The sequence below is a fragment of the Pleurodeles waltl genome, chromosome 6, assembly GCF_031143425.1.
Source record: "Pleurodeles waltl isolate 20211129_DDA chromosome 6, aPleWal1.hap1.20221129, whole genome shotgun sequence".
NCBI lineage: Eukaryota > Metazoa > Chordata > Amphibia > Caudata > Salamandridae > Pleurodeles > Pleurodeles waltl.
In genome coordinates, this window is record NC_090445.1 from 872,039,629 (window position 1) to 872,065,614 (window position 25,986).

Genomic DNA, 25,986 nt, shown 5'->3' on the forward strand with positions numbered 1-25,986 from the left:
CCTTGTGCGTGAATCTAACAGTGGAATTCATCTAATTTCTTTGCAAAGTATTACGCACTAATTAACTGTTTTGGTCTGACCAGATGCTCATTCGCATATGGTGCTTTGCAGAATACCCCCTATAAATCCACCAGTAATGAAATTCTTCTAAAGGTGGTCCTGAAGAAGGTGGACAAACATTTATTTTATTTCACCAAAACGTGCGTCGACTGTTTCTCTTTGAAATCCCGGCCCACAACACAACAGTGGAAATTAGAGATCTCTCTTCCTGTTCTATTTTGTAGTGTATGTGATGAGTGACTGGGGTGGGCATGAATGGTATATGTGAGTGGATGAATGCTTCAGTACAAATGCAGGAGTGAGTGGTAGTTTCATTGAGGGGGTGGTAAAAGCAAATATGTCTAATGTAACCATATGTGTCTAGTTTTAAGAAAATATGTTAATAGTGATTATTTTGGTTACTAGTGTGTGGTTTTAGGGAAAAAAGAAGGAATATGATGTAAAGAATTAATAATCATACAGTGAAATTATGTATGAAGATGTATAATATTATGAAATAAACTGCAAATTATATTAATATGCCAAATGCTAAAAATAAACCAATACAAATGTACTTGAAGCAATAATATTGCTTCCTGCCAGACCGGTTGAGCTGTTTTTGAGCCATAAGGAAAGTAATTCAAGTTGTGCGGGATTTTGGATGTTTATTTAATCTCTTTCCCTGCTCACAGACGTGCGGGCAGGGAAAGAGATTAAACAATTGATCTTGCACACAGGGCGCTGCATTTTTAGTAGCTCCCTGTGTGCAAGAGCAATGCCAGCTCCTGCAGGAGGCAGGGAGCCGGCTGGGACTGAGGGGGCCTTGAGGTTCCCTTACGGTCCCCATCATGCCCACTGAGTGCCCAGGGCACCCAGGTGACATGGCTGGGCCCTGTTGGATGGGGTCCCGGGGCTGAAACCTGTGTGTGCCCCCATTTGTTTTTGGATGTTTTTGGATGGGATCCCCGAGGCAGCGATCGGCCTAGAGAAGGAGGGGTCCACGAGGCCCTGCTCCTCTATTCAATGAAGGCTGGGCCCTAGGGAATTGCCAGCACAAGATCGGCCTGGAGAGGGGGAACACAGAGCCCTCACCCCAATTAATTTGTGGCCTGGTCCCTATGGATGGGGACTCTGGCTGTTCTGGCAAAGCAAGTGTGTTTTCTCAGCAATTCCATACTGAAAAACAATCAAATCCTTCATGGAGGTAACTGCATAGTTGATCTGCTGGAGTGCAATCTGTATGTGACTGTGACAAGTGGGTTCTTTCTTGTCCTCTCCTGGTAAGAGCAGAGTCTGTGGTTCTCCCTTTAAATTGCTATGAGTATGCAAATGTGCAAATCACCCCAAAGCTCAGCCCGCTTGGCTCCACCTTATCCACCTTAGAAGTATGCAAAGGTCTTCCCCTTTTTTCCAGGATGATGGACAGCTTATTAAAGGGCCCGCAAGTAGGTTTTCCACCGATTTTGGTGGCATGTTCTAAAATCAGAGGAATATGAGGACATGTCCACAAAAAAAAGAAGCACTTACGACATATAGATAACAGGAAGGACCCTGGTTTGTTGGAGATTTACGTATTTGCAATCTCGTTGGCCTCTCTATAGGAAGATTCATGCTATCACATATTTCTGAATGAAGATGCACCAGGAACAATCATATTGCCAAAACGCACATCCGGCCACAGGTGACATTTCCTTGTGCTCCTTTATGAGCTGTAGTGTAGAATACATACTAGGCAGTTACCCCAGGAGGCAGAAAGAACTACACTTGGGTAGTTATTTTGTGCAATACTGTTGACACTTGTTGGATAAAAGGGCAGGTGAGGTTCCTTAGTGGCTGAGTCACTCAAACAGGTACTGACACACCCACTCAGACACTCATGCACCACTCACAAACCCAGACATTCACGCACCCACTCACAGACCCACTCAGACATTCACACACACACACACACACACTCACAGACCCACTGAGAGACTCATGCACTCACTCACAGACCCACTCAGACACTCACGCACCCACTGACAGGCCTACTCAGACACTCACTCACAGACCTACTGAGACACATAAGCGCTCACTCACACATCCACTGTTAAAGGTTAGTGGTTACAGTTGCGAAATAAAATTAAAAAATCCTTCGAAATTCACTTTAAAAAAAACAAAGGCTACCGGGACATTATAGTTAGGAAATAAACATTGAAAAAACCTCAGAAATTCACTGAAAAAAACCAAGGTTACAAGGTTGTTATAGTTAGGAAAAGCAACAAAGAAACATTTCACGCAAACAAAACCAATGAAATTCAGCAGTTATAGTTACGTGAGCTAAATATAACTTACGCACCCGCAGTTCTCTGCTTCTAACCTCACATATTACATCACTCATGACATGGTCAGTGTTATCACTGATATATATGTCATTCAGAGAAAAAGTGAAACAAGCATTCTGTAAAACTGTAAGCAGAAATCTATGAACATATTTTTCTATCCAGTTTTCTTTGTGAATGTGATGAACAGGTGTGGGAATCTGCATAATTCTGGAAGCACGTATATCAAAGCAAGCATTCAAGTAAGGTCATTCATAAGATGCTCTCATTATGATAATAGAGGACCAACTGTATTGCTATAGGGCATCTATATACAAGCAGACAAGGTGCCAAGCAAGTACTGTCATTCTTTAACAAACACAGCCTCATATAACACAAACTGCATTGTAGAGACAGACTAAAGGACACTATCAATTGCAACAGGCCTTCAGCTCATACTCTTTTCTCATTAGCACTTTTTCTTCTTTATTCCCAGTGTTCCTTTTCTTGTGTAGTAGTCTTGTCTAATTCTTACTATATCATTCTTATATTTCAAGGCATTACAGTATGTTATTTGGGATACAGGTAAGAGAATGCACCCCTGCATGGTAATTGGACATCTACCACTGCCCTGAGTGACCAGGCTGCATGTGAAGCTTGTACTATGACCTTTTGTTAGCCCAGCCAAAGTGCTAATAACGCATATGTACAGAGACCTAGGCCAGGCCATGGCAACTCCAAGGTCTAGAAACTGTCCAGTGAACTTCTGGGACACACCAAACATACCCTCTTTGTGGACCTGAGACTACAGTCTATGTCCTGAGCAGTTGCCATAAAATGGTGTTGGCAGCATATGGATTTGTATGGCCTACTAGAACTAAGCAGACCTTTTTCTCTCTTTCAAGGAAAGTGCTGCCTACCATCCCAACACACAAACTTCTTTTTAAATGAGAAACTCAGACCCTTGCACTGTCATCCTGTGTGTGTATGGTATGAGTAGCAGCAGGACTCCAAGATGTGGTGAGAAAATGTAATTGCTGAGTCCAGTCAGATCCATTTTGGACAGCAACTGGTATGATACAGCAGAAGATGGAGGAGGAACTCAGGTTTTCCAAATGTGTAAGTGTTTTTTCTGCATTCCTGAAGCTGAAGGGAGAAGATCCAGACATTGAAGTGAGGAGGGATGAAGACGGGGCTATCCTAGGAAATTCTATGAGGACCTTTTCACTAACAGATTGTGGATTAGTCTTTCCAGAGCACTGCCATTGGGTGGATGGCATGGGAATGGGTGTGAGTCAGCAGAATTTTTGTTTATGGTGGGGAAGTTTCTATTCTGGGCCTGCCCTTAGTTTTTTCCTGATTGCTACTTCAGGAAGGCTGATGACAGCAGGTACAGAGTCTTCATAATTCATGCTATGGACATTCTTGTCTGGAGACAGTATCACATTACCTGTGACATTTGGAAAGGAACCATCTCAAACCAGTTATATTTTAGACTGTGCATTCACCACCCATCTCTGGAAACTAAATATAAAAGTAGGATCCAAATCACCTCTTTTAGTTTCAAGGTCTTTACAGAGCACTTTAAGACCTGCTGTGATCCAGGACTAATGTTAGTCTGACAGCCAGTGTCCCAGAGGGAAGGCAAATCACCTACAGTCTGCACAATTTGCTGGGGAAGCTGCTGGCCTGCCTAGAATCGAGAAGCCTGCCTCTCTGCTCAAAGAGAGTAACTGGCCTAGAAGAAGGAGTGACTATCCAGGATGGGAAGATAAGCTGTGTTCCTGGTGCAAGGAGCCCCAGGAAGAAATAAATATGTTCAGGAGGGTGTTCGAAAAATAGAGGAATCTACTAGACTGTCTACATGGTTCATCATGTGAACTGCATTAAGAGCCAACAACTCCAACATTCAATATGCCATCTAGCATCTTCACTGCAACCTGAGTGGCCTCCTGGTGGTGCTACAGAAGTGCAAATTCAGACGTTACCAACACCATAACCAGAAAGCTCCCGGACAGCCCAGAGTCCACATCTGCTGAAGAAGGATGACTGCGGACCTAGGCCTCCAATGCCTTGTCTGCCATGGCATGACCCTGAGGTGGGGACACCGCAGCAACCCTGCTTCCAAGAGACACTGCTGTGTGAAAGCAAAGGGTGTAACACCATCATCCAGTGCTGAGCCACACCCTGTATGGATAGGGAAAACATGAGGCCATGTTTCAAAAACAATGACTGAGACTTGCACTAAAACTTCATGTTAGAAGAAGGTACGGGTGCTGTTGTGAACTCTGTAACAAAATACAAACGGATCGTCTGGGCCCCCTCACTGCATAATCACAGACAAACTGATTCATCCACAAAAGCCAAGTAGGATACCTGCACCTGAGCTTATTCTTGCCCTATGTTTTCATGCACCACTAAGTCCTCATAAAAATGTTGGGCACTGTACAAGTCCAGTGCTGCTGGGTAGGAACTGCCACCTCTGTTCTATCATGATCAGTTGACTGCTGGAGCGAAACAAGTGGGTTCTAGCTCATAGAAATGGAGAAGCCAATATTGAGAGCCATTTATGAAAGTAGCATTACCTTCTGTTCTGCTACTGAAGTACGTCTCTTTTTCTAGGACAAGCCAAGGGTTGGAAAGCACATCATTGTGTTTGCTGACCTTTGTGTTCAGAGCTCATGCTTGCCACAGTACTTCCCTGAGAAGTCTTTGACTGTTCATGACCCGGAGAGTTAAGTGTGAAGGAGTGTCCTCTGCACAATTTTCGGAAACCTAGAAAGGAGTCCTAGACACCAGAGGCAAACAACCCCAACCATCACAGCTGTGGCCCAGTAGGCCATCTTCCCTGTGACCTCTCAACGAGGGTCTGACATGAGAGATGTGTTAATTGTATATGGCATCTTTCTATTCTAGCAATGCTCATCCCCTTGATAATTGCTATAAATTCAATGACCAAATTACACTCACAAAACAGCTGCAGTGATATTTGTTTAAGGTAAGACAAACACATAGTAAAGGACACCCATTTGTTTCCATCAGGAGTTTCTACACTGAGTTGTGTCATCTGTGAAACATTCATTGAACATATTGCTTTTTATCAGAGTGAAATCTTCTGTATCAAGGCAGGTCTAACCATCACACACGTGTTTTCACCTGACTCTACTTACTTTCAGGGATATGAAGTAAAGCGAAAAATCTAATATGGTCATTAATAACAATTTAGGTTAAAATCTCAGTATGCATATCTTACACTGGAAACACAAAGGAATGCTTAATTGTACAGTATGATATACAATTTATTAATCGTTCACGATTAGTTTACTTAGTGAAAGATTATTGGTTTTAAATAATCTGCACAGAACAAAGTGAAAGTAGTGTGCACCTCCCGGTTGCCAGTATGAACAATCGGATCTAATATAAAACTTCTCCTATTTTACACAATCAATAAGCATATTTAATTTGATTATTAAGACGAGGCTTATAAAATGCACATGCAGCTGCGTTCGTCCACGGCTATTTATAAAGGTGGAATCGATGGAATAGCCTGAGAGATTCCTCGACACCCGTGGATTCCAAGACTTCGACTTCTCCTGTGATCATTTATGTCCCCTGAAAGTGAATGGCAGACCAGTGCATGACAAATTCAGTTGAAACCTTGATTTATCTGTTTTTTAGGCTGCATATATTTCCAAAGAGATTATCTGAAATGACACAGTTTAATGTTGAAGGCAAATGGTGGGTACGAAAATGAAGTTCCTGTAAAGATCAGCAAATCATTTTTTGGGTTAACTAAATGCAGAACAAACACTTTCTGTCCTACTCGGTGGCACTTCTATCAGCAAAATAGCAAAGGTGTCATGGTGTCTTGTGTAGCATTGAATGTCCTGAGAGCGCCCACTGTGCTCCTTTCAGCACTCTAATGATGCCCTTCTCTGAATCTATGCATGTGATTGTTGTCACACTGGCAGGGCGTTTTTTAATTGAGGAGGCAAAGGGAAGATTCGTCAGACTCTTGGTCTCGTGTCTACACTCACTATTTACTGGTAATCTATTGTTGTTCTATTAAGAAGTATCCACCGATAGTCCGAGTCCTCTATGTTCCTTCATAGTTTAGTCTTCTTTTGAGGATGTTAGGTGGGCGACGAGATTACAGAGATGCTTAGGGTTGGGTTGATGGGCTAATGGATGGGAAAAGGAACTTTAAAACTGCAACTTGACGGAAAATAACGACTATTAATACCCTCATGGTTCTAACGGCAGGATGACTCGGAGATCCTGAGCAGATAGCGAAGAGACAACGGAGTGGTCACTGAGGCGGGATCCTGTACCCCCTGAAACTGCTCAGGATATTAGTATTCTAAGGAGGGGCTGTTAGAAACCTGGTGACGTTCATGGTGGGGACAGCTGAGTGAGGTAATGATGGACCAGGAGAAGTAAGGTTGTTGCCTGAACTGGCTAGGAAAAAATCTGGAACGAGCACAAAGCACATGACTATGGCATGGCCTGCATGGGGTGGAACGGTGGGGGTGGTGGGTTAGGAGCGTGCAACTTTACATTTTTGTCTGGAAAAGGAGGCCAAACCACAACTTTGGGCAGCAGATCATTAGTGCTGAGAGCATGTGTCCGGCTACGCCCCATTTTCAGTGCTGAGTCAGTGTGAGCAGACAGTGTACAGTACCCCATTTTACATAATGACGACCTTAACATAATGACAACCTTAAGATTCTAACCATTATTTTTTGTGGAGTATTGTGGTGCTTCTTAAAGTCAAACTAACATTTTACTGAAAACTGTATTAAATGTTTTAAACAGATGTTGTAATGTCCAACTTCTGTGGACGTAGGATTCAGATGCCTATTTCTGTATATTTCTGAAGGAGGTGAGCAATATTGAAAAAACAACTCAAAGAATAGTAGGTCCTATTTAAATAACTTTCCTGAGATAAAACGGACAGTAATGTAGATTTTAATTCCAAGTAATTCCCCATGCTCCAAACTCAGAGCTTAAACCAGTAGCCGCGTTCAACCGATAGTTTATCACAAATGATTCGATATTGTGTAATCTGGGATATCCAGATGTCACTGTTATGGAGAGATAACCCTAGTGTTAGACCTGACAGCCTTAGGGTGGTCACCCTCAACTTCTTGCCTGCCTCCCTCCACTTTGACACTGTTTTTGCTGGTTTTAAGACTCGGCTCACTTTACCAGTGCTAAAGTGCATATGCTCTCTCCCTTCAAACATGGTGACATTTTTCTCATGCCCAATTGGCTTATTGAATTTACTTATAAGTCCCTAGTAAAGTGCACTACATGTGCCCAGGGCCTGTAGATTAAATGCTACTAGTGGGCCTGTAGCACTGATTGTGCCACCCACATAAGTAGCCCCTTAACCATATCTCAGGCCTGCCATTGCAAGGCCTGTGTGTGCAGTTTCATTGCCAATTCGACTTGGCATGTAAAGGTACTTGCTAAGCCTTAAACTCCCCTTTTTCTACATATGTCACCCCAAAGGTAGGCCCTAGGTAACCCATAGGGCAGGGTGCTAAGTAGATAAAAGGCAGGACATATACCTGTGTAGTTTATATGTCCTGGTAGTGTAAAACTCCTAAATTTGTTTTTCACTGCTATGAGGCCTGCTCCTTTCATAGGCTAACTTTCGGGCTACCCTCATATACTGTTTGAGTGGTAGATTCTTATCTGAAAGGAGTAACATGGTCATACTTAGTATGGCCAGAATGGCAATACAAAATTCTGCTGACTGGTGAAGTGGGATTTAATATCACTACTTTAGAAATGCCACTTTTAGAAAGTGAGCATTTCTCTGACCTTAAATCCTTCTGTGCCTTACAATCCATGTCTGGCTGGGTTAGTTGACAGCTCCCTTGTGCATTTCACTCAGACAACCCCAAACACAGGATGCACAGTCACACCTGCACACATCTGCATACTGAATGGGTCTTCCTGGGATGGGAGGGTGGAGGGCCTGACAGGTACATGTCAAGGGACAGTGGCCTGCCCTCACACAATGGACTGCCAAACCCCCTACTGGTACCATGGCAGACAGGATGGAACTGAAAGGGGAACTTGTGCACTTCTAAGCCACTCTTTGATGTCTTCCCAACTTCAAAGGCACATTTGGGTATTTAAACCAGGTCTCTGACCCTGCCAGCTCAGACACTTCTTGACAAGATACCTCCTGGGAAAGAAACTCTGAACCAGAATCTGCAACCTGCCAAGAGAAGCTGCCTGGCTGCCCAAAGGACTCACCTGGACTGCTTTGCTGTAAAGGACTGCTGCCTTGCTGTTGCCCTGCTGGCCTCTGGCTCTACTGAGAAGTGCTCCCCAAGGGCTTGGATAGAGCTTGCCTCCTGTTGCTGAAGTCTGAGGGCCAAAAAGACTTCACCTTCTGCAAAGAAATCCTTGTGCACTGAAAATTCAACGCACAGCCTGCTGGAAACGACACACAACCTGCACCGCAACAAGAAAATCGCTACACAGACTAATTGGAATGATGCAACCCGACTTCTAGAGTGAAGATCGATGCAGTGCCTGCGTTGCGAACGGAAATTTGTGGCACAGCCCACTGGATCTGCGCACAGCTGAGGCGGAATGACGCAGCACGATTCTTAGATGGAGAATCAATGCAGCGACTACCATGCAACAGAAAATCCAACGCATCGTGCTACAGGAATGACGCAAGCCTGTGACTTTGCCCCACACGCCCAGTATTTCCACGCATCGTCCGTGGGTGCAACGAAGATCCCTGCACCGCAGTGAGGAACCTGGACCACACGACGAAGAAACGAGTTGCAGGAAAAGTAACAATGCATCGTCTGTGGGTGCCGGAAAATCCGACGCACACCCTCTTTTTCCATGCAACCTCCTCCTCTGCAATCCCAGTGCGTTTATTTTTTTGACTCACTCCAGGTACTTCGACAAACCAAGCCTTTACTGGTTATTTCTTATCTAAAGACGATTTTACAACTCTTGAAATTTATATTTCAACTTGTACATATTGCAAATCTTGATCGTTTTGGCCTTATTTTAAGCAGATGAATATTCTATATTTTTCTAAACCTGTGTGTTGTGTTTTTGTGGTGTTTATACTGTGTTATTGCATGATTTACTCCACAGATACTTTACACATTGCCTTCTAGGTTAAGCCTGACTGCTCAGTCTCAAGCTACCAGAGGGTGGGCACAGGATAATTTGGATTGTGTGTGACTTACCCTGACTAGAGTGAGGGTCCTTGCTTGACAGAAGGTAACCTGACTGCCAACCGAAGACCCCATTTCTAACACCTACGTATTAAAGTTTTGCGAGTTTTTAGCTGCCCAACCATTTATATTACCTGTATTCATCCTGAGGTTTTCTTTACTTAGTAACAATACCTTAAAAAACGAACAAGTACACTACAAACATTGCAGAAAAAAACATACCAGCATATGCTGCACGTAGGACTGCTAACATATTCGAGAGAAAATGGGTTTGACACACAGGGATAATAGAGTTAGACACACATACCTTAAAGTATACACAACCAATCAGAGGTGACAAACCTGATAATGGTGTAAGGAGTAAAGGGGAAAGCTTTCTCAGTGGCCTGTCTCCTCATCATGTCTGTGTGAACAAGGTATTGCATACACACATGAACACTTTCTCACACACATGTGTGGCAAAGTGAAAACATTTCATTAAATTAAACCTTCTTATAGGCGATGTCAACGCACAGTGCTAGAAGGGCTGACACCTCTCGGGTCATATTAATAAAAATGCTGATCTTCCAGCATTAGCTTCAAAATAATCTTGAAATATTCGACTCAAAAATACAGAAATAGAATTCGAGCAGCTGTGCATTGAGATTCACAGTAAAAACATGTCATCAACATAACATACGCGTAACTATTTCCGCAACGATGAATTAAGGGCTGACAAAAAGTATGTAAAATTTAATTTCTTTTATATATAGTGCACCAATTAAGTCATGCGGAGCTCAACAGGCAACACCGAAGAATTCAGTGACCCAAACGCTGCTAGTCACAAACCTGCACTGGCAGCCACATCCACGTAGGTCCCGTCGCCCTTACTCTGAAAAAGGAAGTTCGGCCCGTTCTCGTTGTCACAGAATATGTCAGATGCGCTGGCACTCAGGATTGGTCCCACACTAACTCCACGCCCCCCTGGAACAAACACAAAATGGAAGGTTAAACGTCAGAAAACGGGAAAATCTCAGTTTAGCAGAATGCCATTACAGTCTATAACGTTAAACAATGCACAAATAACAAATACAATTCTGCTTCTTGAATGTGGTTGCATAAACGCACATTTAACGAAGTAAAACCTCAAAGTGAAATATCGTGTTTTGTGCAAGGAAGATAACAAGGACTCATTTTGGCTTTGTTGGTTTGCATTAGTGTCTGTTTTCCCTTACAACTATCTGTGATCGAGGCTAACAATGGGTGGCATGGACCGACCCACGGCTTTAACGGGGCTGAAAAAGTGTGTGTGTGTTGGAGGGGGTGTTTCGACAGAGGCGTGGCCTTTGTAGTTATGCACGTGGGTTTAATAGGTAAACATTCTAGGATTCCTGCAGTGTACCAGTATTTTAGTTCCTCTGTGACCTCTCTATGATAGCATCCAGATATATAACACAACGACTGACACACCTAAAACTGACCAGAACTACTGGCTTTGTCAGTGGCTGTTCACTATATAAGATAAATGAGTAACAATGATTCTGTTCTAAGTAATGAATATTGAATATGTTTCAATATTGAAATTCAGGGACTGAATTAAACATTACTGGGATCTGCAGGCTCTGCAGAGAGGTCAAGGCTTAGCTGACCACCTGTATTCTATACTCTTTTATGACCCACTTCCGGGCAGCCTGAGAAACTCACTGCCTTCATCCTCCGCTCCAGTGCTCCTCACCCTTGCTCTTTATAGACACCTGAAGGCGACTCAGTACAAAGTATGCACTTTACAAGAGTAATATGCTGCACGAAAAAAAGAAACACAACATCCTGGACATAGATAACACACTTAGGGAATGAAAGATTAAGTAAAACGTGAAATATAAATAGAAAGTGAATCGCAGACATGGATTACATTAAAACTTTTTACATATGTTCTTCAGAAACCGATCAGTGTCTTCGCCATTAAAGTTAAGGACATGGAATTAGATCCCGATAGGGATCTGTTTCAATTTCAGTTTTTAATTATTACATGTTCTGAGACCCGGATGGACCCATCCCACTTAAAGCTCTGGACTGACCCAATCTCAAAGAGCTGGAACATGCCTGGAGAAATAGCCAGGGGGAATCTTGGATGTAAATGGTGTGATGGAGCTGGAGCTGCTAAGGAATCCTTTGAAGTGTAGCAGGGACAGGCTAGGATGCTGCTCTATATGGTCCAGAGCTCTGGGGTGTTGGGACTCCAACTGCCTAAGTCTAGCAGAAAACTGCTTGTATGATGTTTGAGTTGTCTTGGAATTTACTTCAACTGCTACAGCACGGGAGGAGAAAAGAAGCGCATCCTACTGAGCCTCAACAGGGGGGCATCCTCGCGATGGTATTAGAATACCCTGGCCAAAATATCGTCTAACAGAAAATATCCTGCCTTCGATATAACTCACAAATACATTCCACCATTGGACTTAATAATCGAAATCTACAAGAAATAGTACGATACATTTGTAAGCTATATTTAGGACACAATATGCTCCGAGATGCTTATGTTGCTTACAATAGTCTGACATAAAATTGCAACCTCATCCTTTCTGCTAAATGTCGGCTCAATCTTACTAGTAAGAGTATCTGAATCTGCTTTGATTGAGGTCTGTCATGCCGGTAGAAAGACTCCTAGATTGAATATGTTGAGACATCATTATGAGTCACTAAGTTTGGTCCTGAGTTGAACGGCCCACTCAACATATGTAAAGATAATCTTCTGAAAATGTAGAGTTGTTTTGATGAATAAATAGCACGTATGTGGGTGATTACCCGAAGCAGACAAGTCTCTCTCAAGCAAAGGTGAACGCGTGTGTTTGAGCCACGTTCTTCAGCCATCCTGCATACAATCCTCTGAAATTCTAGGGAGTAGAGGGGTCTGCCAAATCAAGCTACTAAGCGGGACCCCTAGAACATTGATTGCCTGTTGCAATTGCATTGATTACAGGCAGTTGAGCTGTGACTGTGATAGTGCACAGCTTTTCAACCAGACTGTGGCATCAGTGGTCCCAGTGGCAGAATACTTTCACTCTAGACCACATATTTGAGAGGGAGAAGCAATCCATAGATTGTATCCATGACAGTTTGTATAAATGTATTTTAATTTTTTTTTTTTTTTTTTATTATATAAATATTATGTTTATCTTTGTGCTTTTCAACTTAACCTCAACTACATTTTTATTGTTTGGTAGTTAATCCGTTTTTTCAGATCTATATGATAAAATCACACACATCCAGGGGTCTTCGAGAATTTCACAGGCATTCCTTGACAGGATGCATTCTCAGTTTTCCCAGTCCTTTGCAAAGAGGCTGTAAGAGGCCAACACACAAGCTTGTAGAGACTTCAACCCTTTGATAGAGCATCCAGCCTACCTGGCAGTCATGCTTTTTTGTTTTTCTTATTGAATATTTTAATAGTATAATGAATTGGCTGGGGTTTGTTTATACACGTAAGACGTGCACGTTGTTCTCTATTTGAGCCCAGAAAGACATTATCCTGGGACATTGCCACAACACATGAACAATGTCGCCCTCTGATGAGCTATATTGCCAGTAGGCGGCCGTAGGCAGTATCCCTTGACATCAGTATCCTTTTTGGCAATGACTGCCATCTGTGTAGCACCTTCAAATAGTTCAGTTTCAAGTCATTTTCAAGTGAGCTTCTCTCCAAGGCTTGGCATGTTGTGCCAGTAAGTCAGACAAACCCTTGCCTGAGTACTGCACTTGGAGTCTTCCAGACTACCAGACTTTCAGCGAAAACAAGGTGGGATTAGGAGTGCTAGTAAATATCATGGTTCACCTTGTTCCTGTTCTTTGTGCAGACTTCTTCCACCTGATCGCGACTAATCAGGCTGCACAGGTCGCTCCAGCTGTTCAAATTGCCAAGTTTGGGTAAGACCGAGTATGATATAGTGCTGCCAATTAAATGCTATATTTCGATATTTCTGGGCCCCGGTTTCTGGTAGACCCCCCTGGTGCTTTGATTGCCTCCTTCACCTCTCTCAGCTCACCGCTGACCGCTATTGGCTATGGGTATGTATGGTGCTGCTGCTACTGCTTAAGGTAGTAACAGCCCTAAGCAATAGAGTGACCCCATTCAGTCAGCTAGTTATAACAAGTCTCTCTAAGTGTGCGCTGTAGCTCTCATAGAAATTACCCTGGTACCTCAACTTGCAGAGCAGTGCAAGTAGTCCTCCTCTTGGGTTCTCTTTAACTGGGCACACTTGTGGCAGCGGTTGGAAGGCAGGAGTGGAGCAGGGTGCGTTTGCTGCGCAAAGGGACTGGTGGTGTACCTTTCAGACTGGTGACTCCGATACTCCATGGGAGCGCTGGCAAGGGTGTTAACGGCAAGGACGCAGAGCATGACAGGAGCGCTACGTGGTCTCTTTGTACAGACTCCTTATGAAAGCTAAAGCTATGTTTTGAGTACCAAATTTTGACAAACAGCCTTGTACGTAAGAGACCCCAAACACTTAGATGACAGGTTTTTGAGGCATTCCACCTAGCAACGTTCTAAGACTGATAGGTAGAAAAAAAAAGGACGCATGATCAGAGACTTTATTTATTGAAGGAACATACGATAAGATGTTCCAAAGTGATTGACAGATATTCGTCCATAGAGGTTTTAAGCCTATATCGGTTATTTAAGTTAAATCATAAAAGCCAAAATCAATATGACCAAGTTGGAGAGCCTAAACATCTCGACACTCAGACACATTGTGGACCACCTACAACAGTTGGTCCCATTCGATGGGCAGCAACGATGGGTAGCAACCCATATTGAATATATGGGGGCCTTAGCCCCCATATTGAGTTAGGGGGTTAGATTAGGTTAGGGGTTAGATTAGTGGTTAGATTGGGGCCTTACCCTCCAATCTAACTAGAACCAAAGACATCCATCAAAGTCTTAGGGAAATGGTGAAGTCCGAATTAAATAGCTGGAAACCCAAAACATTGTCCTTCCTAGGCAGAGTGGCAGCATGTAAAATGTCCATCCTCCCAAAAATCCTACATTTATTTTAAACATTAGCACTCCACATTCCAAAAGGCTATACTGCAGACCTTCATTTGGTCTGCTATGCTTATATTTGGCAAGACAAGGCAGAGAGAGTAGCTCAGCCCCAGTGCTTGCTTAAGCCCCGCAACAGGGTCCTGAAGATACCATATCTGAGTTGATATTATGTGGCTGCACATCTACAGTTCCCAATACATTGAACCAGGCCGAAGAACGAGAATACTTGGTGTATGATTGACCATACTACAACAGCAGGCCATCTCTGGAAAATACCCTGAAGACGTAAAGTGAAAAAGACAGATACCCTATACAAATCCCCAGGGCTTCTCTGGCAGCAAAGGATAGGTTAGTGACAGAGAAGAGGCTTACCACTTTCCTGTCACCCTCTATACCACTATGGGGAAACACTGATTTTACCCCAGGGTTAGACAGAACTAAATATAATCACTGGTTAGATGCAGCATGTCAGACGCTCAGTGACACGTCTGAGGAAGGTTCCATCAAATTGTTTGAGCAGCGAAACAGGAGTACACCCTCAAAGAGACACAGCATTTTCAATACTATTATGCACTGGCTTCTTAATCCAGATATTAAACAAGGGGCGATCAGGGCTCTAACACCTTTTGAGAAATACCTCTTAACATGCAGTGGAGATGGACATGCTCGATTCAAAATATACATCAGGCGCAATTGTAAGCAAAAGGGTGACAAATATCCATTCCAATGGGCTAAGGGGAACGAACCGCAAACTATCCTCAACACAGACCAATGAGAAGATATCTTGCTTTGCACAAATACCTTCGCTTCTCACACAGGGGGCAGAGAAGCAATACTCAAGATATTATATAGCAGGGGTGGCTCCTCCATGAGGGTGGAGGGGCGTCGCCCCTCCCCCCGCCAGCGGCGACAGCTGCAAAACCTTTCCAAGGAAATGATAACAAAGTGTTTGTTATTGATTCACAAACAGTGTTTGTTATTGTTTCCGTGGAAAGGGGCGGGCCATGGGGGTGACGTGCACTGAGGGAGAGTGCTCAGCACTCCCCCAGCACTCCCCCTCAGACCACATGTGTGTTTGGCCGGTCGTCGCGGGCCGGCCAAAGACACATGTGCACAAGGCTCTCTCTAGCCCAGCAACACTGTCGCTGGGCTGAGAGAGCCTGCACAGGCACCCTGGCTGGGAGCCTGTGCCTTCCTCCAGTCAGCAGAGGAGCGGCGTGGGAGCTAAGATAAGTTTTTTTTACTTATTTTCTTTAATTGTACTATCCCCCACAATCACCTTAACCCCCCACCCGCACGTGCCATCCAGCCCCCTTCAACATCTGCGAGTCACAATTGCTATATAGGTGGCATTACACCTCAGTAAGGTTTTCTCAGATGAGACAGGGGAGTAATTCACCCTGCTGTTGGGGATGTGGATATAAGGTCGCATATTCTATGGTCCTGCACCAAGAACAAATCATTCTGGGATTCCATCTTGACAACGACAGAACTAATCACAGACAGAGCACTGGCTAATTGCCATGAAATTACACTTCTCAGGGCCCATCAGAGGACATCTATCCCTTATGGGGAGGAAGGGATGCCTCATCCCCTACCTTCTGTTACCTGATAAACAGCAAATTCCTTCCCTCTAGGGACAACCGATGGCCCCACAGAGCACAAGTGGATTGAAAGACAGTGGTGGCTCTTGGGGATGGAAAACTGCTAAAAGGGGCCAAAGAGGAGGGAAAAGATTTTACAAGAAAATGGAGCCAGCTCATTGACTTATTTAGTGAAGAATACAAAGAGTTGTCATACCCAAATAGACTTAGAGTGCTAAAATCGTTGTTGAGTGCCGTTAATGGTACAGGTGGCCCACTTATTAGACAGTGTTACATTTGAGATGTTATAAAATGTAACACAATGTTAATATGTATGACTGTATTTATGTAACTAGACGTTTACATGCTTTTGTTTGTGGTCTGGTTTAGTAGTCTTATGTGTTAGCTATTTCTTCTTAGACTTGATAAGATTACTTATTTTGCGTTTCATTTCAGATTTTTCCTATAAAGATGGACTTTGTTTTGGCTATGTGAAACAAGATCGAAACTAAGTTTTATTTTATGCATTCCTTTAGAAGTAAAGCTTTTTATTTTCTTCTTGGTTATGAATCATATATGTGACCGCTCCAAAGTACTTAAGCACATAACACTCATGAAAGATTTGGCACTTATGAAGCACGAATGGAAGCTCTATATTTGAGGGTGCTCCAAAGTGAAATAGAAACTCTCCGTAAGTTACTTTTTAATTATTAGTCTCTACTCATCACACTAAATCATATATGATGTAAATTCATTTCAATGAATTGTGTTGAGTAATGGTCTAGAAGGATCTTATTGTGATGACCACTTTTTGATAAGTGTAGAGGTAAGTTTTATGTGTAAGGGTTTGGGAAACATTGATAGTGTGTTACGTTTAGAAGCAAAAAGTAATTGTGAAAAATCTATGATGATCAGAAATAAGAATAATTTGTGATTAGATACGTCCTTACAAATAGTATTTATGTTCTATATGTTCAATGAGGAGAACACCAGTCCATGTTTGATTCACCTATTCCAGTAATATTAGTGAGTTTTGCTTCAACGTTGTATGTGAAGCATGTCAATGGTTTTAGTTAGATGGAAATCCAAAGTCCATTCCTAATGTTTAAGTGGAGTCACTGAAAAAGCCGTACCCTGTAGAAGGCTGACTGTAGTTGTCGATAAGCCAAAATGTAGTTGGCATATTTCCATGCTGTTCACCATGGAACATTAAGAAGTATAAGGCAATATAGTAAAAAGTGGCAGTTTTCCCATCTTGGGACGACAATTAAGTTAAAAAACGATAATGTCTTGCATCTGTGTGCAAGTAAATGTACGAAAGAAATAATAGAATACATTCGGAGTTGTTGATTTGACGTTTGTGCTGTTTATGACTGAAATGATATTGTATGTGTACATTTTATAACACATCGATATTTTATATCAATAGTTTATAAGCAGGGTGAATTATTCTGTGAGTTAATAAATATGGGCGAGTTTGATTTAGTAAGAAAATAAAGTAAGTTTTACCCTGCCGCCTGAGTCAGTTAATTTGGAAGACGCGCTACACAGCATATCTTGAGCATCATTGTGTAGTAAGACAGAGTGAAATTTGTCCGTTACCCAGTGCTATGCACTGCAGCTTTTTAATTCTTACAGATGATCGTGATGATTGTGTAACCCGAGCAATGAATATTAAACGGCAATTTCATATTCTGAAAAGAACTGTCACCTAGCGCTCATCTGTTCACTCAAGGTACTTACAGCAGGTATGCAAAAGAGAGGAAGGACTATGGATTTCAACGTGTCAGCAATTACCTGCACGTTGAACAGGTGTGACTTGAACATAAGGGGTCGTCATACACCCATCACTTATGTACCGCAATAAGAGGCTCGTTTCCATTTCCACAGCGCCTCAGCACTACTCACACCTCTAGTGCTAGGAGCTGATTAGCATTATGTTGTCACCTAGCAATCACAGAACATGCACTGCGAGACATTTGGTGGAGACAGGCTTGAATATGTGCAAGAACACAGGGTAAGGCAAAGACAGAAAACATTTCAGAGTGGCTCTTTGCACAAAATAAGCTAAAAGATGCAAACTGCAAATTAAAGTTACGCATTCCCTTTACCTTTGAAGACAACTCGTTACAGTGGCAGAACACACAACAGTCGGGTAATACACAAGTCAGTGGATGTCTCGAATTAAATTGCAAGTGCTCCCTACAACTGAAGAGATGACGTAAGTGGTCCGCGACTGAAAGTGGGCCTTCCAATCCTTCCTGGCTCTCGTTTGGTGCGACACATCCACTCCGTTGTAATCAAACGAGTGCAATAGAGGATCAAAGTAATTTTTCTAATAAAGGTGATTAGTGAGACCTCCTCTTCCGCTGTACATGGTATTTGAGTTAGGGGTTGGAATGGAGGGGGAAGCATGTGGTTATCGCATACTTTTACTTGGCCCATTCCCACCCTGGAAATGGTCATATAGATTACTTTTATTGGCAGGGCCAATAATGCTTCCAGGGCGGCAATGGGAAAGGACAACCCCCCACCCCCAGCCCCCCCAAAAAAAAAAAAAAAAAAACAAATATAGGTGGTGTATGGAAGGTGCTTCCAGATAGCGAAACATGTTTCCCCATGGAGAATTAAAAAAAGACAAAAAACTACACAGTGCATTGTGAATCAAAACATTGACTGGGCCACATCTTTATGTAGACTGTATAAAAAGCAGTCATGCGTGTCCCTGATTACATGCTCGATAGGCACCATTGTTGAGATATTCCCTGATCAATCCAGTCTTTAAGGTGTTGGTTTCTCCATCTGGTTTAGTGGTAGGTGGTACCCGGCATATGTCCTCTCCCTGAACGTCTCTCTGCACTGCTTCTCTCATTCCAGCCTGCTTACATTCTTTAGAATATGAATGAAACTATCCGGTTTATACCATCAATCTGGATAAAGAGCGAAAAACTTTTGTTGCTCACTAGGCCTGTGTCAGTTTGGTTTCAGCAACCAACAATCTACTCATGGGAAGGACAAATAGCAGTGAATGGATTTTGCCTACCTCACCATCTGCATACTCAGCACTGTGCTTCTGGAGATAATCTATTATGACAACAATACACAAAACCAAAATGACAGTGTCACCTCAAACTTTGTGGTCATGGATTTCTTGGACATAGGAAAGAAAATGTTCTTCAAGTTAATTGCTTCCTCCAAAGTTTTGGTGCTGACTTTGAATCTAACTGGATAGTTAGATTTGGGCTAACTGTCCCCGACTGAATATATGTGAGCCTTTGTAGCTCAACAGTTGTTTCCCTCCGTCTTCCAAAAGCTTGGAACCAGAATCGCGGGCAGAATTCTTGGCAGTTCTCTTTTAGCGGTAAGGATTTTGGGCAAAAAATTGATGGATTGGGATGGCGCCCCCTACCATTGCCAGTGGCTGAAATTAATTCAAGCATTCCATCCGTTATCTTCTGTTTTCGTATATAATATTGATTAGATATGATAGTTTCATGCTTGATATTCCAAAATACAACCGTGACCTTGCCTAGGTATAAGGCCCTGGCAGTCTGAAGAAAGCAGAGACACAGACAAGATGTAGAGTACCAAGGAGGAAGTGTGGCCAAGCGTTGATGGAGTAGGTCACACAAACTGGAGCCCTTGTCTGGGAAACCCCATACAGCACCATCTTGCTTATTCTTTAGGACTGTCTGAGGGCATCCACTATATGCTACGAGTCCCCCCCGGCCCCACTAAATGCTATATTCGGCGGCTGATGTGCGTTAGGGAATAATGTAGGTCCCAGCGGTCCCCTACAAGAGCTGTGGGTTGGCAAATCCAAAAATGGCAGAAGGGGCCACACAACAATTCTAGACGCGAATGGGATGTGATCCTGACCAGAGCCCGACCTTGGGAATACATCCCTGCAGAGAGACCTTAGAGCCTCAATCCAGACTGCTGCAAAGCACCTCTGGTGGTGACCTGCTGCGGCCATTGCTGCCAGAGAGGCGAGAGGGAAGTGCGCTGCTTGCCAGTGGCCTACGAGGAGAGAGTGTGAGAGGTGAAGCGTCAGCGGCTAAGCCCGGAGAACTATGCAGCTTGCCGTGAAGGTGGCCACTTGCCTCTGCCTCATTGCTGGTGATCCACCCTGGAGGCTCTGTCCTGGTCGCAGGGCGGAATGCAGAGAACCCAAAACAAACGGGAACTGCGGATGCGCGGTGAGCGATGCTGAGTCCCATGTGCTGCTCTGCCCCATGAGATCCGGCTGGCGGCCTGCTGGAGTGGCACTTGGGGGAAACTGAGTGCTGCCTGCCATTCTCCCTAATCCAGACTGCTCCAAAGCACCTTTGGCAGGGAGTGTTCAGGCCGCAGCAACTGCTGATGGGCAGTTAAGAGGTGAGTTGGCTGCTTGCCGCCAGCCTACTGGGAAAGAGAGCGAGAGGCGAGGTTTCAGCGGCTAGGCCCGGAGAACGATATGGCTTGCTGCAAGTGTAGCTACCTGACCCTGCCACATTGCTGAGGATCCACCCGAGGGGCTTCTCCCCATGCACCGCAGGGAGCCCAGACCCCGAGACTAACTGGAACTGCGGATGGGTGGTGAGCAGTACTGACCCCCTGCGCTGCTCTGCCACACAGATCCGACTGGTGGCCTGCTGAAGTGCACCTGAGCGTAACTGAGGTCTGTCCATTGGCAACCCGTCCTTTAGGGCAGAGGGGCCACGCCACCCCACCTTTTGCCCCTCATGAAGAGTGAACAAAGGTCAGCCTGACAGACACTCTTCATGTTCAGGTCAGGCAGCCAGGAGCAGACCTGCGCGATTTGCGCGGACTCCTGGCTGCCTGAGCTGAACTTTGCTGGGCTGAGGAGGTCACAGCTCCTAGGGGCGTGACCTCGACCGAGCAAAGGTGCCTCGAGGCCTTCCCCTGTGTGACAAGGAAAGCGTCACCCATTGACACTTGCCCTGGGCGCTTCAGGTTTAAGCCCTGAAGCGCCCAGGGCGAGTGTCAATCGGTGACACTTCTCACAGAGTGGGGTGGGGTCAGCAGTCTCAGTGACCCCATCCCACTCTGTGACGAGGCTGGGACTGCTGCCTTCCCTCATTGGCTGACCGCAGGCAGCAGTCCCAACCCTCCCGGGACCTGGAGGCTGAAGGTAAGTGTGTATGTGTGTGTGTGTATGTGTGTGATGTTTTAAATTGAATGTTTGGTGCGCACGTGCATGTTTGAGTGTTATGGATGTGCGTGCATGCGTGTGTGTGTGTGTGAAAGAATGAGTGTGTACGATCTTTTAAAATGAATGTTTGGTGCATGCGTGCATGTTTGAATGGTATGAATGTTAATGGATGTGCGTGCGTGAAAGAATGAGTGTCTGTGATGTTTTAAAATTAATGTTTGGTGCGTGCATGTTTGAATGGTATGAGTGTTGTTAATGGATGTGCATGCCTACGTGTCTGAAAGAATGAGTGTGTGTGTGTGTGCACCCTGCCCACCCCACTCTCCCTCCCTCCCTCCTAAAGCTTCCGGCCACCACTGGGTCTGTCCGCTGCTCACGGAGTGCTCAGTTTAGGGTGACCACCCATCTGTAATTTTCCACAGACTGCCCATAATTTCGCCCTGCCATCCATTGTCCGTGATGAAATGCTTAATGGACAGTATTTGTCAGTAATTTTTGCCTTTCACCTAAAGGACAAAATGTAATTAGGGCAGATCAGTTTCCCCAGCTGAACTGAAAGAAAGGGAGTCTCCTGTGCTCGGAGGGAGGGGCAGACAGAGGAGAAAAGGCCTTCTTGTCAGGGTGTCTCCTTTCCTAAAGAAATGCAAATGTGCACAACTGGTAAATCTGCAAATGTAATGGGGCTTGGAAACCTGCGTTGGAGTGTGTGGGTTTATTGGACTGTTATAAAAAAATGTTAGTAGTAGGTATAAACTGTATATTATTCAAATCTGTATTTAGAAGGACTTTTTTATTTAACCAAAATGTATTTGCGCATGTTAAATGTGTTTTAGTCATGTTATACACCAGAGTGGCTGCTGTTCAGCATGGCTAAAAGTTAGTGGCACAGTGGTGTAGAGTGGAGTATAGTGGTATAGGAGCAGTGTCGTAGAGCACAGTAGTGTAGAGTGCAGTGGGGTACATTGCAGTTGTTTAGAGTGCATTGGCATAGAGTGAAGTAGCATGGAGTGGCGTTGGGCAGAGGTGCGTGGCATAGAATGCAGTGGAGTAGAGTGGGATAATCTAGAGTGGCAGAGAGTCCAGTAGTATAGAGTGCAGTGTAGACTCACATGGCATAGAGTGCAGTGGTGGAAAGTGGAATAGTGCTGAGTGGTGCAGAGTGGTGCATAGTAGAGTATAGTGCTGTAGAGTAGAGTGCTGTAGAGTAGAGTGCTGTAGAGTAGAGTGCTGTAGAGTCGAGTGACACAGAGTCGAGTGACACAGAGTCGAGTGACACAGAGTCGAGTGACACAGAGTCGAGTGACACAGAGTCGAGTGACACAGAGTCGAGTGACACAGAGTCGAGTGACACAGAGTCGAGTGACACAGAGTCGAGTGACACAGAGTCGAGTGACACAGAGTCGAGTGACACAGAGTCGAGTGACACAGAGTCGAGTGACACAGAGTCGAGTGACACAGAGTCGAGTGACACAGAGTCGAGTGACACAGAGTAACACGCTGCCATTACAGACAACACATTTTTGATAGGAATGACCATTACTTTGCACAGACATACAGTTTTTCAAATAAAACTATACTGTGGACAGATAATGATGTGTGTAAATTGTATCACCTAATGCAATGATTTGTTTTAATCATATAAAGGTATTTGTTATCAGCATAGTTCAGAATTAACAAAAACAGAATTAACTGTAAATAAGGTTTGGGCAAAGGAAGGGACAAACTCAAGCTGCATAGCATAAAACAAATAAAGCCAGCAAATTTAAAGCAAAAAATGTGAGTTACAAATCACAAAGCCAATGGCAAGAAAAAAGCAGAATGCATTCCCTAGGAAGCTCTATGAATGTACTGAAAGTGACAGCCATGGGATACTTTATGGGGAAAAGTCCAGTATTTAATCCAGTCCGTATTTTGCAGAGGTTTGGCCACATCAATCACCCAGGTAGTATGACGAGAAGACCTGGAGTGGTCTCAATGTTGCAAGAAAGGTTTGTACACCCATTCTATCAATTTGCCACCAGTCTCTTTGGTGTAGAGCTTCTGGCACACCTCATGTAGGGTTAGTGCTAGGTGGCAGACATGAAATAGGGCACTTAATGATGGTTTAAGGTGTTGTAAATAAGGAGTTAACAGGAGTGAAGATGGTAGTCTGCCACAAGGGTTTGGAAATTTAGTAGCTCGCCGTCCAGAAACAAATCCCTCAATTTTAAGATACCTGCAGCACGCCACTGATGGAGTTGCTGTGAGCACAGCCGTCCTGTGTGAGTGGGAAAGCTTAGCAAAGGTAGTGCAGGAGCACACAGTTTCTTCGAGTCTGAGTTCACAAGTTTTAGCAAGGCAAGAGAAAGCTGTGCATGATAACCTCGTATGGTGATCCGTAGAATGGTCTGTAGGAAACAACGAGCAGTGCAGTAAGCCCACCTTAAAAGTCTTTATGGATAAACCCTATCTCATGCAGGGGGGCGGGCAGAAAGCCAGCAAGCCACCCATTGGACCTGTGCAGCTGAATACTAGCGTTCTATGTCCAGAATGCCTACATATATAGGGCAGTTAGAGAAGACGTGATTATGCCCCTAGACACCCCATGGACTCGATGGGAGGACGACCTGGGGAACTCCACATTAAGGGTGACCCCCAATAGAAAGGGCTCCTAAAGTATTGAGGAATACCCGTTTCAAGTGAATCATTTTCTATGTCTTGCATAGGGTGTACCTCACCTCTGGAAAATAAATAGCTATTTCAATAAAGAAGAAGCAACATGTCCGAGATGTGGGGAGGTAGGAATGGAGATCCTGCATATGTTGTGGAGTTTCCCGTTGCTCACTGCTTACAGGGGGGAAGTCATGAACACAGTTGCTGATATCACCAAGATGCAGGTCCCCTGTACCCGAGGGATCTGCTTATTAAGTTGGTTTCCACACACTGCTAAGACCAAGGCAACAAGTAGGTTTCAAGACATGGCCTTTATTTTTGCAAAAAGGGAAATCACAAGGAATTGAAGGGCTACTGGAAGACCCTGAACAGTAACATGGTGCAGGGAGCTTGAGAGGTGGGTGGGATATGAAAGAGAGGTACTGCTCCAGAAGGCTAGATGGTTACGAGCGCATTAGTTACGCCAGGGCCTGGTAATCATTAGTAGACTGCATGAAGGACCCAGTTCCCCCACCGCAAGCAACATCCCTGGGTAGCCCATGAGAGGTGGCCCATGCCTAGAAGTGCTGAAACACTTGCGATTTCGACAGCTGATGCCTGGACCCCAATAGACCAGCTTCAGACCACAAACTAACTTTGCACTTGTATAGCGCACTACTCACCCGTTAGGGTCTCAAGGCGCTGTACTCATACCACTATGGAACCCCTCCTGGCTTTTCCCTGTGAGGTGCCCACTCCTGGGCACCCCCAGGGTGAAGCCAGGCATCCAAGCGCTGTTGGGGCCGTTGTGGAGATTAAGCAAGCTATTGCCCAGAGTTGCAGAGTGGGACTCATTAATTAGATTAGGCACCGAGGCGAGAATTATCTGGTCCAAGGGAATTGAGCCCAAGACCTGCGAAGCGGGACTTGAACCCTGGTCTTGAGCCAGATCTCTGCTTCAGGGTCTGCCGCTCTAACCATTGTGCCACACTTCTCCACCACTAAGGTTACCAACTGCCCTTTACTGTTGAAATGAGAAGATTCCTAGTGAGGCATGAGTATTTGCTATATCGATCTATCGGCGCGACTTAGGGAGGCAGGTGAGTAGTATGGGGTGGGGGATTACAATTACTATGGATAGCCTTGTATTGATGGGCATGCGTTTGATGACAATTTTAATGTTTTCATTTTTGCTGCTCGTCACGTGACAATAGTTGAAAAAACTAAAAGTTTGTTTGAAAAAAAAAAAAAGATAGAGTACAAGATTCTCTTCAATTCGAACCAAGGGCCAGAAGAGAGCAACTCAAGGTACCTCTACAAGTGCTGGTAAATTAAATGATGTCCATGTGGTGAGAACACTCACTCCCTTTGGCAATATTTCTTTGCTCACTCTCATTTCTGGAACCCTCATGTGCCCTTTCACAGTACCCATTAGCCTTTATCTAGCATGGTAGGAGATGGAGTAAGTGCCGCTAGGATACATGGGGTTGGGCCCTTGACCCTGTCCTGTCATGCAAAGGTACAGCCTCCATCTAGCATGCAGTTGTCAGGATACAGAACCTTAAAGAGTCCTTTTATAGTCTATGCACCAGGCTATCTACACCCTAAAAGCCCCTGAGGCCCTGACAACTACTCATCCCCCTTTAGTTTCAGGATCTGTCATGCAGGGTGGTGGAGTCAGGAACACAGCACTCCCTTTGGGTCATGAAATATCCAGGTTTGAAGTTTATGGACAAGCTTAACCCTATTCAGGGAGGCAAGATAAACATTACTAGTCCCATCAACCTTTAACTAAGAACACTGAGGTGTTTGATGTTACTATGCCAATATCGTGTTCTTTCCCTGCATGTTGCATCATTTGTAATGCCAGTTCAGTGTAATTTTTCCAGTGATCATAAGCAAATAGTAATAATATGAAGTCAATAAATAAAAAAGTATTTTGGTTAGTAAAAACCATGAAAGATCATATATAAAACAGATACTCCATTACACCAATCACGATGTAAAAGCACCCTGAAAAAATGTAAAACATAAC

At 44.2% G+C, this 25,986-nt stretch overlaps 1 protein-coding gene across 2 annotated transcripts in view; it reads right to left on the minus strand.

The window, feature by feature from the left end:
- Positions 1-25,986, minus strand: part of CRTAC1 (cartilage acidic protein 1) — a 1,353,390-nt gene that overhangs the window by 454,040 nt on the left and 873,364 nt on the right. For both annotated transcript variants that reach the window (XM_069239641.1, XM_069239640.1), the window contains exon 6: positions 10,388-10,522. In XM_069239641.1, coding sequence (XP_069095742.1) covers positions 10,388-10,522 — 135 coding nt within the window. The remainder of the gene's footprint in view (positions 1-10,387; positions 10,523-25,986) is intronic.